At 43.6% G+C, this 20,229-nt stretch overlaps 1 protein-coding gene across 3 annotated transcripts in view; it reads left to right on the top strand.

The window, feature by feature from the left end:
- Positions 1-20,229, top strand: part of LOC144754687 (protein-arginine deiminase type-3-like) — a 584,450-nt gene that overhangs the window by 547,640 nt on the left and 16,581 nt on the right. For all 3 annotated transcript variants that reach the window (XM_078642808.1, XM_078642809.1, XM_078642810.1), the window contains 2 exons: positions 378-471; positions 17,767-17,843. In XM_078642808.1, coding sequence (XP_078498934.1) covers positions 378-471; positions 17,767-17,843 — 171 coding nt within the window. The remainder of the gene's footprint in view (positions 1-377; positions 472-17,766; positions 17,844-20,229) is intronic.

Below are 20,229 nucleotides of genomic sequence, written 5' to 3'. Positions count from 1 at the left end.
TCTTTGCCCATCCCCAATTTTAGGTCCAAGAATCTTACTGCCCGGAGGTCATGTGAAGAGACATTTTTCAGGCCAGGGAAAGCTTCAAGTACTAGTATGCTTCCTCTGTTGAGAACATCAAGGGAGTCCCAAGAGGCTGAAAGAGGACTAAAGACGATATTATTGGAGCTCTGATGGCTTATGACCAATTAGCTTCCTGGAGAGTTGGGACATTTTCTTTACCACGTTTCAATATAAATCTTTATCTAGAATGAATACAGGAACTTGTTGAACGATGGCATTCTTTCATAAACTAAATTATTGACGGGCTTTTTTGACCCTAACATTTTCAGCGTTTTTTGATTTTCACCAATGCTTGTCTTTTTTTATCTAACTAGGGTTTCCGTCTTCTCCTGGCCAGCCCCAGCGCCTGCTACCGGCTGTTCCGTGAGAAGCAGCAGCAAGGCCACGGTGATGCTGTCATGTTTCAGGGTAAGAAGGCTCCTTTGTATTTTCTGCAGTACCGTCTGAGAACTTTTGCTATATTCATTTATTATCACTGCAGCTCATTTGGGTGCTCAGACCGAGGGGGGCTGATTTACAAGCCCTGTGCGCCGCCGGTGCATCACGTTGCGTGACGTACCGGTGGCACAGCCTGCTAAGGGATATTTACAAGCACAGGTAAAGTCACCCTGCGTGACTTAACCTGTGCTTGTAAATATCGCCCCGGTTCACGCAACACTTTGCGTGTTAGGGGCGGGACATGGGTGTTGCTGTGGGTGTTGCCACGCAACACCCATGTCCACTGATGTATTTCCAGATTTACGAGAAATTGTAAACCTGGAAAGGCGTCAGTTTGCTACGCGCGGCCAAGCGAAACAAGGAGAAATTTTTACATTTCTCCTTGTTTTTTCCTCTTTCAATGTGTGCTGCATTCTACAGCATGCATTAAAAGGGGCCCCTACCTGCACAAAAGCAATCTCCCCATGGCGCAGGTAGCTGTTTCTGCGCCAGCGCAGGGGAGAGCACAGGAATGCGACATATAATTGTAGATATGTCGCATTCCTGTGCTCTGGAAGTGCCGCAGCGTGGCACAGCCAAAGGGCTTGCGGTGCTGTGCTGCGGCACTTTCTTGTAAATCTGCCCCAGGATTTTTTGTTCTGTCGTTAGTCAATGCCTTTTGATTTAACTGAAAATATTTGAATACTATTCTTATTTATAGGGACTTTCAACCAGTCTTATTTGTTCTTCATCATCCACTCGTCTGTTATTGTGTCATTCACATTTTTCTTCAGCTACATAGACTATGGGGAAGTGGGTAAACCCACTTCAGCAATTAGTGACCTTCACTGTGAGTGACAGCATTCTGTCCTTTACAAAAGAGCACATTGATGCTCAAAGTAGGTCCTTTGAGTGGCAGGGACTACTTTAGCAATAGGTGCCCTTTGAGACCCGAAACAAATATTTGAGCATTTAGCCAATGTTTTGTAGAGTATTTGGCTGCTTTCCCAACAATAACGTTTTGCTAAACCCCAAAAAAACTTAACCCACATTGACAATAGCAATTGGTGTGGTTGTATTTTCATAGGTAGGCCTTGGTTGATTGTTTCAGCACTACTGTACAGTGGAGGAGTGAAACAATACTCCATAAACTGAGCCTCGTTTCAAGAGTAGAACAGTATGGTCAACGTAAAAAGTGTTTTGGTTGTGCGGGTGATGAACAGAGGGGTAATCTGATCCTGGCATGTGTAACTGCACATTAGCATGGAATAGCGGTATCTCTAGGTTCAAAGATAAAAACAAAAGGTGTGTGTGTGGTAAAAGACACCCATAACTGGATGCAGTGGTCCCTTCAGGCACCTGGACAGTGTGGCCTCTGCACTGGCTACACCACTGATAAGTATTCACCTGGTATGGAGTAGAGCAGAGAGCATTGAGAGATAAAGAGATTATTACAATTTTATATTGTGTATTGTTGATGGAATGGGAGTTTATAGCGTGGCCTGCATGGCAAGTGTTTTGGTGCCATGCATGGTGACCAAAATGGTGCTCTTATCTATACACACTGAACTTCACCAAAGACTGTGTACAGTGGTCTCTGGCCACACATGGACTAGGCAGGGCTGAATACTGTGCCATACACAGTGGGTTATGTTCTTTTGGGGCTAGGCCTAATGATTGTCAGAAGGTAGGGTGGTATTTAATATTAAGAAATAGCATTACCTAGCAATACATCATCAGTGAATTACACACACTCAAACCGAAGATTACCCATCAATAATGATGCCATCTATGTCAGTGGTTAGGTAAGTAATGTAATTGATGATGGTGTAGAAAATGGGTTCCACACATGTAACCCTGGATTTTTGCTTTTGGACAACCCGGTTTTGGACTTTTATTGGAAGTGATTCTTATCAACAGACTTTCAATTCACCGTACACTCTGTTGTAATGGTCTGAGAAAGGGATTGCTGCCATTGTCCATTTTTTAAGATAAGTTCCGCAGCTGTGCAAGTAGGTAAGGTATGGTTGCACATCAACACGTGAGCATATGTGTGTAAACATTTGTGCTGGCTTAGTATATGAATACGATCTAGTTCAGCCCAGTATCGCAGAAATGACCCTTTAGAGATTGGTGCTGACTTGGTGTAGGCCTTATAATGTGAGTGAGCATTCATAGTGTACACCTGTAGTGGCTAATGAAAAGTCTTTATGCTTAACTGAATTATACATTAAGAGAAAACAAACATTGGCATAGCCAATAGATCTCACCTTTGGGACCTTATAAGTGTTTAACCATACAACAGTTGATGGTGTTGCACCAAGGATATTGTGCTGCATAAGTAAATACCTATAAGGTCCCAAAAGCGAGACCTATTGGCTATGCCAATGCTTGTTTTTCTTTGTGTATCAGACCCTGTGTTGTGCTGTGTGGTGCGTAAGTTCCCTCTGTTGGTGTTGCCCTGTGTTGGTGTTGTGTGGTGTGTCAAGACCCTGTGTGGAAACGGCGTGGTGTGTCGGACCCTGTGTTGTGTTGCATGTTGTCTCAGTTCCTTTTATTGGTGTTGCATCAATTCTCTGTGCTTTGGGTCAGAGTGCGGAAGGCAAAAACCATAGCGGGAGCACGTACATCCATGCAGACCCTCCAGCTTGTTATCGATTTTATAACAATTTAATGAACTCGACCTGATATTCTGCAGCTCTCGAAGCTAGACTGAAAGCCTCTTTGCAACTACAGTTATCAAATTCACAAATGTTTTAGATTTGCTATTTTAATTCTTGTGACAGATTTTTCTTGGGAAGGAAATACATCATCAGTCTTTGCTTCAAATCGTCATAAAAAGAATGTTCATCCTCCTCAAACTGGAAAAGGAGTTCATGAGTTCTGACGTCAATTCAGTGCTGGAGGAGATACATGAGGCACTTGTCTTAATGCCCTAGGCACTTGCATATATTTCGAAGTCTTTGATTGATATGTACCATCTCAGATCCAGACTGTTGATGTCAGTCAAGGAGGCTGAAGGGCTAAGGCGATACCAAACACGACGACAATTGAAGAACAGCATGGGTGGCTATCACTGGGAAGGTGCTGATGGTGAAGCACAAGCATTTCTGCCCACGAAGCCCTGATACAGGTGGTGATTGCAACCGTGATCTCTCACTTAGACTACGCCAACTCGATATATCTGGGCCTTCCCCAGTTCCTTCTGAAACGACTTCAGATGGTGCAGAATCAGGCAGCAAGACTGATTCTAAACCAGCCTAGATGGCATTCTGCCACCCCCTTCTGAAAACACTTCACTGGCTCCCGGTCGCCCAACGCTGTACCTTCAAAGTCAGCTGCATGATCTTTAAAGCACTCTACTGCAAAAGCCCTAAATTCATCACAAAACTCATTATAAAGTATGCCCCGCCCGAAGCCTTCGCTCGGCTCACCAATGCCTTCTACAAATTCCATCCTTCAAACGTAAACGCTCGGACGGCTGCAGATTTGGCACTTTGGCACCTCGTCTGTGGAATGCCCTCCCCCTTGAGATCCGGCTATGCCCCAACCTCATGTTATTCAGGAAATCCCTAAAGACCTGGCTTTACCAACAAGCTTACTACTAAATCCGCAGGCTTCCAACTCTGACTGTTCTCTGTCTCTACAGCGCCAGGAAACCAACCGGTGTCAGTGCGCTATACAAACCATTGTCAACATAACATAACATAACATAACATTTGCCTCACTCTTGATGAGTTTTTCCTTCAAGCGAAAAGCAAGAAGAGTAGAAAGTGGAAGCACACCTGGACAGTAAACCTTCTCTGGGCAGGGTCAAGAAGATTAAAATAGACTGCAACTATATTTGTGAGTTATCAAAGTAGATGGGGTCCATTTCAAACCTTTGATAACACAAATATAGCGATTCCTGCCCTAACATTAGGGGAGCAGAAGCTTTGCCTCGAGTGTCCACTCTTCAGTGTTCTACCCACTCTCTTCTCACCCATGCATCGCCTCCCACACACAACATTTTACTGCATGTGATTTAGGCAGAGGGTGGCAGGACATCATGGCGATATTACAGAAACTTGATGGGAGATATGTTAAACCAGCTATGTTATCCTGAGCAACTTACGTAAGTACCACTAAATGTTGCTTTATCTATGTACTAGCAGCCCGTCCCGACGTTGTCTGGGTATGAAATAGAATGTGTGTAATGTGTGTATTTGGCAAGGGCAATTTATTTTAAAATCTCACGGTAGACAACATTTTTTGTTTCATTAGAATAGGGACGGAGAAGGCCCAGCTGCAGCCCTGGTTGATGTTAGCAGGCGCGTGTAATTGGTGTAGTGATCCGCCGCCTGAGCCCGGCTATAGCCCTGGTTGATGTTAGAAGGCGCAGGTAATGTCATTGAATGAGAGAGTTATCAGCCGCAGGTAAATCCGTTTAATGAGAGAGTTGAGTGACAGCGAGTAGGAGAGGCTGCAGTAATTGTCCCCGCAGACACGCTCATTTGCGTGTTCCCCCGCTTGAGGCCCAGATGAAGGCCTGTTTGATGTTAGCAGGCGCGGGTTCCCTCGCTTGAGGCCCAGCTGCAGCCCTGGTTGATGTTATCAGGTGCGTGTAATTAGTGTACTGATCCGCCGCCTGAGCCCGGCTAGAGCCCTGGTTGATGGTAGCAGGCGCGTGTAATTTCGTTGAATGAGAGAGTTCAGTAACAGCGCGCAGGAGAGGCTGCAGTAATGTTACTTACCAGGCCTCCAGGTGAACGCGTTTGTCACGCCCCCAGCACATGGCCACAGCAGACGATCTTCTGATTAATGTACGACCCACATGGCATGAAGGGCAGAACGTAGCACACGCCCCCAGCGTTTCCCACGCCCCCAGTGTGCCCCTTGATGCGGCGCAATTGCATTCACATTGCATGGAGGCCGGACACCCACCCCCAGCGTTTCTCACTCCCCCAGCGTGCCCCTTGATGCTGCGCAGCAACATAATTGGCGCTTGTATGTACGACTCACATGGCATGAAGGGCTGACACACGACCCCAGCGTGTGTCACACCCCCAGCATTTGTCACGCCCCCAGCACACACCCACAGCCCACGATGTGATGGCCGTACCACACGCCCCCAGCGTTTGTCACGCCCCCAGCCCACGCCCACAGCACAACGCAGACACGCCCACAAGGGACTACTTTGCTGGCATGGTTCTTTTACCTTTTAAATGTATAGAGGAGTTGGCCTAACGGCTAAGGCACTCGACCTCGGACCTGGGGATCTGGGTTCGAGTCTTGGTAACGATACAAACATCCTGTGATTCTGGGCAAATCACTTAATCACCCCGTGCCTAACAAAAATGAATGTGTGTCCTCATGTAACGTAACTGGTGCTATTTAAAGCGCTCTGATACCTGATTCAGTTCGGGTCAAGTTCGCACTATATAAAACTCTGCAAAATAAATAAATAAATAAATAAATATGGGGGCCGTCTGCATAGCCTATGTCCTTCTGATTAGTTTGATTTGATTTGGTTTGATAGTGTTCTTGTATAGCGCACTACCACTCCGCGGAGTATCTTGGCGCTGAGACTTCCTGAAATCTAGCAGATGACCGTATCTAGACCGTTCGAGAGGCTGGACAAGATCATATTAAGGTTTTACATACTGTGTCTGGCAATGAGTAGATCCAGGTTTTAAGTTGTTTCCTGAAGCTTAGTTCTGTGTTGGCTGCACGGAGGGATTGAGGTAACTTATTCCATGCTTTGGTGCCAATCACATATAGGGATTTTCCTCCCTTCGTCGTCAGCCTATACTTGGGGACGGTAAGCAGATTTGATGAGGATGATCTCAGTTCACGTACTGGATGGTATTGTTTAAAATATTTTTGTAGATAGGCTGGGCCTTGGTGATGAAAAGCTTTAGATTTGATTAAAAGCTTTAGATTTGATTCTGCTGCCCTTTCCAACGCTGTATTGGGTGTTGTGATTGGTGCTGTGGTTACTGAGATTACCCCCTCAATGGTTTGGGCTCTCTTTATAATATTAGTATGGATTTGATGTTTGCAATGAAGAAACTCTAAAACTCTCTGAAGACGTTTCCTTAACGTAATGCTGTTATTTGTAGCAATGGTTGATTGAGGCAATGACGTTTACATCATCTTAGTTGAAATGTATTTGCACCATTTCGAAAACACAGTTTGATAATGAAATAATGAAAGATAATTTGGGAGACTTTTTTACACACAGTTTTTTTTTATAAACCTACAATTTAAGTGGCTTTACAACAATATTTTATTATTGACCCTTGGTTATAGGGAATGTGTTCAAAATATAAATTTTTTGAACCCTGAGATTAATAACAACTGTTACACCTCTTAGCTAATCCAATTAAGCAAATGCTGTTACGGGAGAATGGATGCAAAACTAAGAAATACAAGAAAATATGAACTGCAGACGATCTTCTGATTAATGTACGACCCACATGGCTAGCCACCCCCTCTCGGACGGTACCAAGTTAATGGCTGTGAAGGCCAGCAGGAGGCTCAAACTTGTCCCTACATAATAGAGCTGTTTGCCAGGACTTTGGCTTGTTCTTGGGAAAGGAAAGGGTGGAGACAGAATGTGCATATGGTAAATATCGTTCACACTGCACCTGAAGGCAGAAATAAAGGAGGACAACCCAAAGCATGGAGAAAATCACTAACGGGGCCTCCCCTTAAAATTAGGGAGGGAAAGGATCAGACAGCTATGGCAATTGGAGGCTAAGATGAGAGTCTCAGGGAAGATCTTTCAACAGACCAACTAAAGCCACCATGTTAAAATGATTCAGAATGCTGCACAGGAGGGTTGGAGCTGGGTTGGAGAGATGATGTGCCACAATAGGATTGGGCAGAAGTGCCTTGCTTCTATAACTTTCCACCTCCACTTAAACACTCCTGCACAAGAAAGAGACTGTTCTAATCTTTCTGGACATGGGAGGGACAGTTGTGGGATGGACCTCCTTGGGGTGACCCTGTTGGATTCCTCTGCATCTTTAGTGGTCTGGTCCTGCAGATCGGTGACCCCCCATCAATAGGGTAGCCACTGACTCTGGTGCTAATTCACAGGTGCCCTGTATGACGGCCAAAACCATAGGGACTGGGGAGTACAGCAGGAGGGTATTCTCCTGGTGGGCTGCAGAGTGGCAACCTAAGAAGTTCCTGTGTGAAGGCAGGTACAGGGATCCCAGACAGAGAACCTGTCTAACCTCATGAACAATGAAAAATCAAGTTTGATGAAGCGAAATAATTTAGAGGCCAGGAGGGCTGAATTATATCATAGCTAGAGATTGACACCAGGAGTAAAGCAACATCAGGGATGTGTAAATTGTCCCAAAGAGTTGTGGAAAGCCCCCTAAGAAGTTTGGCCCCACTAAGGAACCATGCGTCGTGTAAGGGAAACAAGGGACACCCTACTCACAAAGAACCAGGGTACGCAGTCTATATCCAAAAACAATGGTTCCTGTGGAAAAGTTTTAGGCAATACACAATATTGAAATGCACAATGGCAATAAAATAAGGGTAGGAGGGATGTCAAAAAGAGAAGTGAGACCAAATACAAAGTGATACTAGTAAGTTCAGAATGTTTACATACATAAATCTTTACAGTTGTATTCAAGACAGATGCGTAGTGTCCCCAAGTGAACATGGAAGTCATAACAAAGTGCGTGACATTTTGTGACATAGAAAAAAGGTTTCCATAATGACACACAACCATCTGATATGGTAATCGAGACTGGTAAATGATTCACTTTCAATATTGTCGACAGCGTTTCAGCCCTGTTTGCTGTAGGAGGTCTCTTCAGGACCTATCAATGCAGGGACATCTGAGGAAGGAAAAGACTGTCAAAGTGACAAAGGTCCTTCATACCTACTGCGTTTGCCATGGAGCTCCGTGCTGGTGGACGCAGTAGGTACGAAGGCGGGTCCTTGACTTTGACGAATGTGTGACTACAGCTCGGACCCCCACATGGAACTCAGGGGGCATTTTGCAGATACTATCTGAGAATGCAGCACCAGAGGAAAATATCCTCTATCACATATCGCACCTTAGTGCATGCAGCACACAGTTGGTCTTTTTATACACCTTTTTTAAACCACACCTTAACTTACACACACTTAAGGTCCTGAAGAAAGCCATCCCACTAATGAGAATATGGCTGAAACATGTTGACCGATTAGAATATCGGAGTTACTTAAAGACCTCCACAGATATCCGCCTCTTGTTTTTAATTACAGCCAAGGGACCACACAGTAAAATAGTTCTTTTTTTGTCTCTTGGGACCCATTGGACAGTTTTTAACACTCACTCACCTTCACCACACACTCACAGTACAATAACCAGCTCCGCTGTATCCAGGCGAAGAAGCACACCCAAGGTGCATTCGGTGCCTTGGGTGGGGTTCAATGATGACGCATGTTACCAACTAGGTTGGTGAGTGAGGGCCTTCTATAAAACACACTGTGTTTTGCTCAGTACAGACATAAATTAGGAGCATCTATCTCATAGCTAGTTCTCTTTGATACTTATACACGAACCCGGGGAAATGAACTGGCTCCAGTAGCTTTTCCTCCCTCTCCCATTGATAGTTATGATTATAATATGGTGCCATGCATAATGATTTTCATTGTGTTGCATTAGTGTGGTATTTTCTATTTCAGATTTGTATTGATTTAGTGACACCCTCACTAGGCCAGTAAGCTTGCCTTATGATATCAGCACTCCCTATTTTGTGTTTAGTATATGTGGGTGTACTGTGGTTTTAAAGTTCAGAATTCACTAGGATTGTGAACTATATTAGGTGGGTGTCAACGTAGGTATTTCCATCTGTCTATTTGTAAATTACATTTGTAAATTATTGTTATGCAGCCATTAGAATGTGTAATAAAGTACTTTTCCCTTTTTTAAGAAAAAGCACTGACTGATTAATGATTTATCAAGTGCTGTATGTTGTGAACACGTAAACTACTTTACGAGCCCACATCACCTCCCGAGTAGGCCTTGAACTGTTCTGCTTTGAAACCCTGAGAGAGTCAAGAGCTACAACAGGGTCCTTGATTCCCAGTAGATGGAATGTTGCAGAAGTATTATGTAGAAAAAAACTCACATTCTTTTCAGCTAATAACCCACTTTCTTATAGATGTCTTTACAACATGCCATCCTATGTGTGGTCATGAATGCATTTCGGTGAGTTATGGTTTGCTCTGTGAATCATAACAGGCCAATTTCACTGTTTTTAGGTTTTGGTTAGTAACAATAATGTCACTGTGTGTTTTTTCAGGGAATACCTTATTCAGTATACAAAGGGATGATAATTATTTATATTTTCACTTAATTGTGGCAAGTGTAAGTGCCTGGTGTCACAGTTAGCCACTAGATGGAGCTACATGAATGTATTTTGTCTCTTCTCTGTTTAAGAGGGATGAGTTGAGAAAACTTGAAATGGACACATGGTGGGTACATTTGTGTGTATATATAGAAATATACATGCAACTACAGTAGACCTATTTGTGAGTCCATCCATTCAATACGTATATACAGAGATTGTAGTGGGGTCCACTATAGCCCTCAAACTCATTTGCTTAGAAATAGCACATTTCCTATAATCTACTAGCAAGCCATATTCGAGCGTACACTGCTGTTTGTTCTCGAATCTTGATGTCGAGTAGTGCAAAACATCTGTGCTTTTTCTCTGCTCTGATTTTGCAAATTAAAACCTGGTGGGATTTGTATGAGGAAAATGTAACATTCTCAGTTTCACGGCTCTGCGAGTGGGTAAAAATGTGTTCTGGCATCTTGTATCTAAATTATATACACTTTTATCCTTTGATACTTCTAAACCTGATTCTAAACTTGATTACCTACCTATAGAATATGGGACGATAATGAGGGGTTGCTAGACCGACCAGAAATTTCGCAATAGTAATGGCTTTAACATCGAACTTACCTCTCCATCTATATCACACAACAGATTTTCACCTGTGCACCAGATGGTTTTCACTTTTCAGACCTTCTGGACTACATCGATTAGAATCAGTGTGGGAAGGGAAGATCAGCCTCACATAGGGGCATATTAACAACGGCCAGTGATAATTATCGCCTTGCTTAGCGATAATTATTTTATCGCAGGCTATTTCTGGTATTAATCGCCCTGGTAGCGCGTTATTAACAACTTGTTACTCCAGGGCGATAGAAATTGCAGAGATAGCGAGGTTATCACCCTTTTGCAGGGAACAACGTTGGTTTTCTAGCATAATTCACCCCCAATGTTAGGGATGGCTAAGTCGGGATTTTACCAGACGTTCGGTTTTGGCGAAAACGACAGTTTTTTCGCCAAAATCCAATGTGTGCTAAAATCATGTGGGCTGCCTTGTAAATATCGCAATGTAAACATCAGCGATATTTGCAAGGTAGTCCATCTTGGGTAACGCCCAGTAACGCCCACTTTGCATCTCATTGGAGATGCAAAGTGAGGCGTTGGGAAAAAGGGTGCTAATATGCAATTATGCATGTTACCACCCTCTTGTAAATAGGGTGTTGGTTTACCTCTGCTTTTTTGGCTTTGTAAGCCAAAAAAGCGCAGATAAAGCCCTTGTTAATATGCCCCATAATGTTCACTTACAACCAGCGATGGTTTCTTCACATGAGCGGGGGGAGCGTAGCCCCCCTCACCGCCGCTGCAAGCTGCGCAGGAAAATATAAAATGTCAATGAAAAGATTTCATTGCCATTTTATTTTTTACCGTGGTGCATGCCGTACCAGCTAGCCTGCCCCTAGCCCAGAGACATAGGAGGCTTGTCCGATTGGCAGCAGGGGACAGAAGTAGTGACAGACTGGATGCTCCAAAGTGCGCATATCACTTTGGACGTCTGTCCTGCACCGTCCAAAGTGACATGCACACTTAGAAGCTCTCCACCTAGCTGTCTTAGACATCTGGTTGGAGACCAAGCACAGGCCTAAAAGGCCTGAAGGAGCGTCCAGCCAGGATGCTCTTTCCAATCTTGGAGCAGCAGAGCGGTGCCATGATTGGTTAAGCAAGTCGGATGGTCATGTGCTGCAGGAAAGAGGAAGATCGGGTCCGGAGTGAGGAGCGTGGTCACGTAAGTGGCTTTTTTCTTTTATTTTTGTTATGTAGATTTCTATATTGTTGTGTATATTTCGTGTGTAGTGTATGTTCCAGCAGCGGTTTACCCGCCTCACCACTCGCGATAGCTGGCAGCCACCACTGCTTGCAATTAATCCAATCTCTATCGGAGGAGATGAACAATGTTGGTTTTTAAGATTTTTGATAACTGCCTTGAAATAGACACAACCACAGCTCACTCATAGGGTAAATACAGCTAATAAGTTCCTAATTATAAAAGTTAAAAGATGGCCTACTAGTAGATCTGATTATCTCATTACCAGTGTCATTTTAAGGATTTTTGGGGTTTCAGTATGGCATACTTAAGGAGCCCCAGCCGGAACTGCTTAGAATTTTGTTTCCCATTTACAGCTAAATTAGGCCCATGATTGCCAAACAATATTGAATAATGCATTAAGGGTCGAGATTGAGAAAGAAATCATAGTTGAAAGTTCACTTTCCCAAACCCCCCTTGAAAGGTGGGGGCCCTGGGCAAGTACCACTTTACCCAAGCATTTAAAGGTCTTTGCTCATAAGGGCTCAGTGTCTCCATACACATGAAGGCTGACTTTGCTAGGTTTGAAGCACTAAGGGGCATATTTACAAGGAAATATCGGAACGCAGGGCTGCGTCAAATTTGGCAGGGCCACGCTCCGACATTTAAAAAACTGCAGAGATGCGTTGTGTTGACAAGAATACGGTGACCCCCTGTGTTTTCCCTAGGACTTTCTCTAAAGTTAGCTGCCTAGCGCCAACACAGGCCCCCTTGCACCATAGTGCAAGGGTGCCTGCGGTGCAGGGAATGATTGTTTATGTGCAGGAAGGTGTCCCTTTCTGCATATAAATAATAATGAATGACATTTTTCTCTTTCTATGTGTGCTTCTGAATTCAGAACATGTAGAACAAGCTAAAACGAGGAGAAATAAAAGTATTTCTCCTCGTTTCGCAATTCTAATGCCTGCTATTGAATGGCGTTCATTTTTGGTGCTGCCTCAGATTTACACATCCTTGTTAATCTAGGGCAGAGTAAAAAAGCAATGGGTGTTGTGGTAGAATGCCCACAGCAACACCCATTACACACCCCTTTAAACAAAGTGATGGGTGTAAAGGGTCCGTATTTACAAGGAGCATTAAGCCGCAAAAAGTGGCTCAAAGGTGCTTTGTAAATATGGAGAAGAGCATAGCGCTACCAGAACGTCGCTAAAAGTGAAGTTCTGGTGGCTCTATCCTCTTGTAACTATACCCCTCAGTGTTTCTTTAAGTATATAAAAAATTATCAAAGGTGAGTGACCATTTGAAAATTAATTTGACAAGTAAATTTGAAACCTCCTTGATATGCTTTTGCTTAGATAGCCTATCTGTTTTTTTTGTAATACATTCAAATAAGAGAAGTACTCTTGGATACCTTACAGTATTTTATTATTTTGTTTAATGTGTTCATTTTCTGTTATGTTCAATATTTTATTCTTCTTTTCTGTCATAAAGTGGAGGTAAGTTGGGAGATTAAAATATACCATATTGACCCCTAGAACCGCTCCCAAACTGTCAAAAGTCAATTAACACCTTCCATGCGTTCGTCAACCAAATGGCCGTCACGAGCACTACCTCCGTAGTGCTGTGCATGTCCGTTGGCCGGCGCGGCCCTGCCCACTCCGCTAAACCGCCGCACTGTGGCGGAATTGCAGCCGCGGTTAAGACAGATGTGAATACATTGAAAATGAATCTTACATAAACATGTTATACAAATCAAATGGTGTTCATTGTTTATGCATGGGACAGAAACAATATACCCATAATGAGCCTAGCAATATCGCTCCAGCGCTGCTGGAATAATTTTCAGAGTGGGGGTGCTGCCATCAATGTTTCGCCACTGAAGTCACGGGGATTGTGAAAAATTGCAGTTTCATGCTAAGAACAAGTGTAGCAAATAAGCCACCCCTATGGTAAGGGTGGGTCACACTTTGAAGCATGCAGTCACAAGTATATTTCCAAAGCTTTATGTGGTAGTGCCCAATCCTTTACCAACAGAACATTTTCATTCAAATGGCCACTAAGTTTGCACAGACTCAATTTTGCTGATAAAACTATGTAGCAAAAAAGTGATAGAGTGTGGAAAATGGGGTTCACTAATATTTATTGTTTGCACATCAGCATGTGCCTTCATTTGTTTTGATCGAATTAAAATCTATGCTTCCATCATACTTCAGAATTACTGCAAAGTACTTCATTTGTGCTTTCCTAACTGCTGACATATTTTGAATAATTTGTGCAGTTCATTTACAGGTGTTTAAAAGTTGGTGTGTTTGAGAAAAAGCATTGCCACCCTACTGCCTTTCCTGTCACACTCCCTCTACCCCTGCAAGACTGTCACATAGTTCACTTTACAAAATCTTCTCACTTTGCCATCAGAAAACGAAAAGTAAACACCAATCTTCATGCCAAAAGAAGAAGCAGCAATTTGACAGAAGACATAACCTGAAATTTGACCTCTGTCTTTAACCCCTCCCCTGCTGATGACGGAACCGCTCCGTCATCTGCCGCGGTCGCGCTGTGCTGATGACGGAGCGGTTCCGTCATGGCCCGCTCGGCACGCCTGCGCGGTGCAGATTCCTCGCCTGCGCTGAGCGTTCTATTGAGCGGGGCGGGCCATGACGGAACCGCTCCGTCATAAGCACAGCGCAACCGACGCTGGTGACGGAGCGGTTCCGTCACCAGCATGCGCCCGCTGCTCTTCCGCCCCGCCCCCTTAGCACTGCGGCGGAATAGCCGCTGCAGTGAAGGGGTTAAACGCACAGCAAATGGGACACTATGAAAACAAAAATTCAAAGCATATTTATTGTTCATTCACCCTCCAAACTCCAGCATGATCATTTTGGGGTGCCGCAGAACTCCCGTTCTTTCATCGTCTATGTATTGCTCATGATTCATTGCAGAGCTCCGTTATGTGACCTAACACAACGTGGCCTTTTAACGTAAAATAAAAAAATTGCAGAAACTAAAAACAATAACTTAATGTGATTGATTAAAAAAGAAAGGACATCAGAATGACTTTGGATGCTCTCATTAAGCACTTCACTTATTAGTATATGTAAACAGATCATATTTATGCCAATGTGTATATTTATTTTCTCTAGTGATTCGATCTGGGTTGTGACAGCATACAACATACAAAGACTGGGCTCTGGATTTGCTTCATTCAACTATTGGCATTCTTCAATAAACCTCTTTCAGCCATTGGCTTAAGACTTTGGGGGGGGGGATTTACAAACATTTTGTGCTCGCTTTGCATCACTAACATTACGCAACCAGTAGAATATGTTTCTTTTGTTATTTACTTTCCAGTGCCCTAGAAATTTGCTTTAAAGTAAGATAAAGTCGCGCGAAGCATTGCATTCTGTTATCTAGCATCAAGGGGTCGTTACATGGGTGGTACATGGGCGTTCCCATACAGCCACCCATGCTTTTTGATGTAAAACACTATCTACAAACAGTACTAGACAGGGTTTTTTCCATTACAAAGTAACACCACCTGAAAGTAGGTGTTAAATGGAGAAATGCTTTCATTTCTCCTTTCTTTTCAGACTTTGCTTGTGTGCAAAACTGTACATCACACATGCAAAGTAGGTAATATTTTAAAACTGGTCTAAGAATAGTATTTTGTACTAGAAGTGAAGTATAAAACCTATGCTAGACTCCTGCATACACACTTTCACTATGGCGCAAAGGCATGTACATTACACTTGGAGGCAAAATTCTGTGCTGGCACTAAGGACAAGGATATGGCACTGTCCTACTCTCTCCATGTCATTCAATGCAGCATAACATTTTTTGCTGCTGCACTGCCTTGCTTGACACTTTTGTAAATCTGGGCCTTTGTCTATCAAGTCTTGGCTCAATCGCCAGTTGTAGCGTTCATCTCTCAGTTGTCATTGAATGTAGCCTTTTGCCTCCACTGAATTAGATTAGGGGCTACTTTACCCCTATAACTATCGCTGCTGGCTCCCTTTGGCGTGTTTCACTCTAATATGAAAACACTGCATCCATTAACACTGAAAACCCAGACCTATTAGTTTTGCCAATGCTTGTATGAATTCCAATGTTTTACATAACTTCATCGTTTTTAGAGTATTTTGTAATTCTACCGACTCTTACTAGAGACCCTGGGGTATATTTACAATAAAGTGGCAAAGCGTGTTTTTAAGCCAAGAACGCTAGCAATGCGATTCATCACTTTAGAAATGCAGGGCTGCACCATATTTAATAGAATATGTTGCAGACCTCCGTTTACCCCTGCGCTGGCGCTAACTTTAGGCAGTTTGCTGTTTCTATGTTTGCTGCACAAGGCAGCACACATGGAAACAGCAAAAATGAGGAGAAATAAAGCATTTCTCCTTGTTTCGCCTGTTTAAGAACAGGTATTCCCTGGTCTTAATGTTGGCGCTGCCTCCGATTTACGCTGCCCTTGTAAATAGGAGACAGCGTCAAAATAAATGGGTGTTGCAGTGGAACACCCACCACAACCCCCATTACCCTCTCCTTTCACGCTTAGTGTAGCTTGAAAAGGTGCCTTATTTTAGAAGGCAGCATTAATCCTCGTTAAGTGGCTTAACGCTCCCTTGTAAATAAGGCGAGGCCCCTATCGCCATCACAAAGTGACATTGCGGTGGCGATAGGGGCTTGTAAATATGCCTGCGTGCCCTTGTACATCAGATAAATCACTGGTATTTCAGAGTTAAAATATCCTTAATCTGCATAGTAAAAATCATTTTACTCGCTCTTATTAGTTATTGGGTGAATAATCAATAAGTAAATTACTAGTGGTCGTCAGTGCCGCTCTGTTTTGTCATCACACTGAATTGTCTCATGTTACTTAAAAATTAGTTGTCTTGTATCACCTGCTGGAATGGCACTTGCTTTTATCAATCTTTGAAGAATAAAAATGCGAGTGAGCCCTCGCCTTAAACCTGCCACCTTCAAAACTATTTCCATCAGATCTTAAGCTGCTTTAGGTGCTTATGATGAGAAGTTATTAGACCCAGCCCTGCAGAAACCCACACATCAGTTGCCATTTAACGGTGGGTGTGGGCTTTGTTATGAAACACATTATCAATAAAATAAGGAAAGAAGTGTGTCCCTGGTGACGCTTTTAATGGACACTGGGTGCCGATATTCATCTGGGGTAACAAATCGTCATTTATAATTCCAAGCATGAAACAGAGGGGCATATTACCGAGGTGTGCATTGCAAAATGCACACCGCACATCTCCGTATCGCCGGCTATCGCCGGATTTCATCGCCTAATTAGTGCGCAATTATCAATGCGCATCAGGCAGGCGATCAGAAATCCGGCGATAGTCGGCGATATGGCACATGTGGGCTTGATAATATGGGGGGTGGATTCAGCTTTATGATTCACACCCCCATGTTAACAATGCCTAGCGCCTGGTCGGAGAAGGCGTTGGGAGACCTGCGATAAATGAGTTTATCGCAGGTTTTTGTCTCCCAACGCCTGCCTTGTTAATAGGGTGTTCCCACCTCCAACCACATTTTATATGTGGTTGGACGTGGGAACGCCCACTTTGCATGTCATTAGCGATGTTTATCGCCGACATGCAAAGTGGGCTCGGCCTAGGCTTTAAAGTGCCCTTGGTATTGGGGCTCTAGCTGTATCGCCGCTTTCTCGGCACAATTCGCCGAGAAAGCGACGATACTAGCCCTTGGTAATATGCCCCCAAGTTATTTTCAGGCTCGTTTAATAATCTGGAAGAACCTTGTGCACTCAGCGAACACAGGACAGTTGCATAACCATGACACAGTTCGTCATCCTGATGACTCAGATGTTGACCTGCGAGAGCTCACCTTGCCGGTTGTTTTCCGATTATTAACATAACAAACACGTGCAAAAAGTCTTGCCTACTCTGATTAATTTATTTGTGATATATTGCACAGTTTAAGTAGGTAACCTAACTAAGCCATACGACTACTTTTGAAAGGTAGTTGTCGTATGGATTACTTTATGCAGTTTCCCCAAATGTTTCTTTAAGAAAAATAAAGTATATTTTTATTAAAAAAATAGGCAGCCTTTTTCATGCTCTGTCAGAGTTTACACTGCAACAGTAAATTAATTATTGTTTTCCTTGGTATTAGGTTTGAAGGCTCCACAGAGAACCATAGATAACATCTTATCTGATGAGAAGATGCGGGTGGAGTGCCATTACGTGCAGGTAGGGGGCAGCACGTCAATGTGATTATTACTTGCGCCAGCCACGTCAACGCTGGGAAATGACACAGCCACTCAATAGGCGTCCTAAAAATGCATTTTAATGGCCAATCGCTTTAATTAAGTCTCATTCTCAAAGTACTGTGAGCATGCTTAGGCTTTCTGCAGACTGCTACCTCTGTGATCCATCATGAAAGCTAACTCCCTTTTGGGGAGTAAATGTGAAAAAGTCCTAGGCTATGCCAGATGTGCCTTACATCCTATATTTAGTTATTTCTTGAAACAAGAATCCTTTTTGTCAGTCACAAAACTTTTACAAAATAGTGTCTCTGTTAGCCAGATTCCAGCATCCTTTTAAGAGGGCTTTCCAGGAGAATGTGTGGCTACTTCGAGTGGAAAGCTGATGTGGTCATGTGAATACCTTATTTTTTTCACACAAGGCAGGCCTCTTACCTTGTTAGTCACTGATCAAGGCTATGCAGCGCAAACAATTAGAGATCTGCTGTGTTTGACCAAATGCTAAACCAGCGAAACTGAGACAAGTAGCTCAATCCTACACAGCTTTTGCCAGGACTCTCCGGCAATTAGGACTGGGATCACATGGCTTAAAGTCTGATCATGAGTTTCTCAGAGTGGCCGAACACATCACCCAGTCACAGAGGCGCGATATGAGTAGCGCATAAGCATCTCTAAGATGCAGTGGGCATCTCTAGGACACTTTGGAGAAGCACTTTTTAAATAGGGTCATGGACCACTGACCATCCCTTTTCCAATTTCTAACTTTACGGTAGCATTGCAAACCGCATGTGATCCCTTGCTTTACCTTTGCTCACATTCAGATGTTGTGGCTCTTCCATACCCATGACCTTTGGCTCCCACAATAAGCCACCGTTGAGATCTGTCACCTTTCCTCCTGATTGTTGAGTTACATGACATCAATCTGGCTGTGTACTTGCATCATGTGACTGCATCCACTAAAGGTTTGCTTCCCTGAATTTCTGGGATCTCCGCAGACCTATGGAAGGCACTGCAAAAGGCCAATTTCCTCTGTCAACCCTGAATCACCAGGGTCTCCACAGTACAAGGCAAGCAGTTGATCGTCAAATACTGTGGTCCTTCCTTTCGCTAGTCTTCCCGCCTCCCTTTTGGTCTCAAATGCAGGTCTCTGAAAGAGCTAATGTTGAACCCAGTAATCTGACTGTGGCAGAGCCGCCTCCATGTGATTATTGCCCAGCTTGTATGGCAGTTCCATGACTAGGTCATATTGCTTCCCTGCTCCCTTTTGGACTGGCTGTCCCATGCTCTGGTGATAGGTCTGCCCTATGGCCATACAACTATCCAATAACCAATGTAAAGGAGTGAGTCATACCCATGTGATATGGCTGCTGCCTGCACTGATCATCTAGATCATGCAGAGCATGAAGGGGCATATTATCAAGGGGGGGGCTGATAGGCAATTTGTTCCGCTTTAGCAGCGGTTTTCGGCCCCTAAGCGGCGATAATACTATCGCCCTATTAGCAAGCTTTCGCTAACAGCAGTTAGTGACAGCTTGTAGGCGATAGCAAGCGGTTTGGGTCCCGCTTTGCATGTCAGCGATATTTATCGCTAATGACATGCAAAGTGGGCGTACCCAACCTGTTAGCGACTGAAAGCAGTCGCTAACATTGCTATCGCCTATTACCAACACAGGCGTAGCAATGGAAATATTTGCGCTAAGCGCGAATATCTCCAAAATCTAACACCTGCTCACACCAGTTCTTAGCTATTATATCCAATGAGAGGTGGATATAATGGCTAAGACCCTGTTAGCGATAATGCGTGAATATCGCTGTATTCTCAGCGATATTCACGGATTTTATCGCTATCGCCGTGGATTTTATCACTTTTGAGATAAACTTTGCTAATAGCACGTTATCTCAGCGATAAAATCCCGTGATGTGCGGCGATAAAAAAATTGCCGCTAACCCTACTTAGCGATAAATATCGCTATTTGTTGATAATATGCCCCGAATTTTCTCCATGGCCATGATATCGCTAGCCAAGCTAAGTACGGCCAGGTTATAGGTTCCTTAGTCCCTACCGCCTTGTTTGTTGTCACACAAGCTGAAGAGACACTAATTGTTTGCCACAAATTAGGGATGGCCCTGGCTCGAAAAATTAGGTTTATCAGACACCGATGGGGTCGAGTCAACACTTTATAAAACTCCAAATAAATAAATAATCTCATTGATGGAGATATTCTTAACTACACGATGCATACATGCTGCTGGAATGATGAGAGTGTTTGATAAATCACTCATGTATGAAGGAAATAAAAACTTTATGCTCAACTCCTTTCAGAAAAAAACCTCTCACAAATAATTTTCCTGTTCACATCATATTTGACCCC

This window comes from Lissotriton helveticus, chromosome 5_1 (genome assembly GCF_964261635.1).
Source record: "Lissotriton helveticus chromosome 5_1, aLisHel1.1, whole genome shotgun sequence".
In the NCBI taxonomy this organism is placed as follows: domain Eukaryota; kingdom Metazoa; phylum Chordata; class Amphibia; order Caudata; family Salamandridae; genus Lissotriton; species Lissotriton helveticus.
Note: the sequence above shows the minus strand (reverse complement) of the source record. Positions and strands in the feature narration are given on the sequence as shown.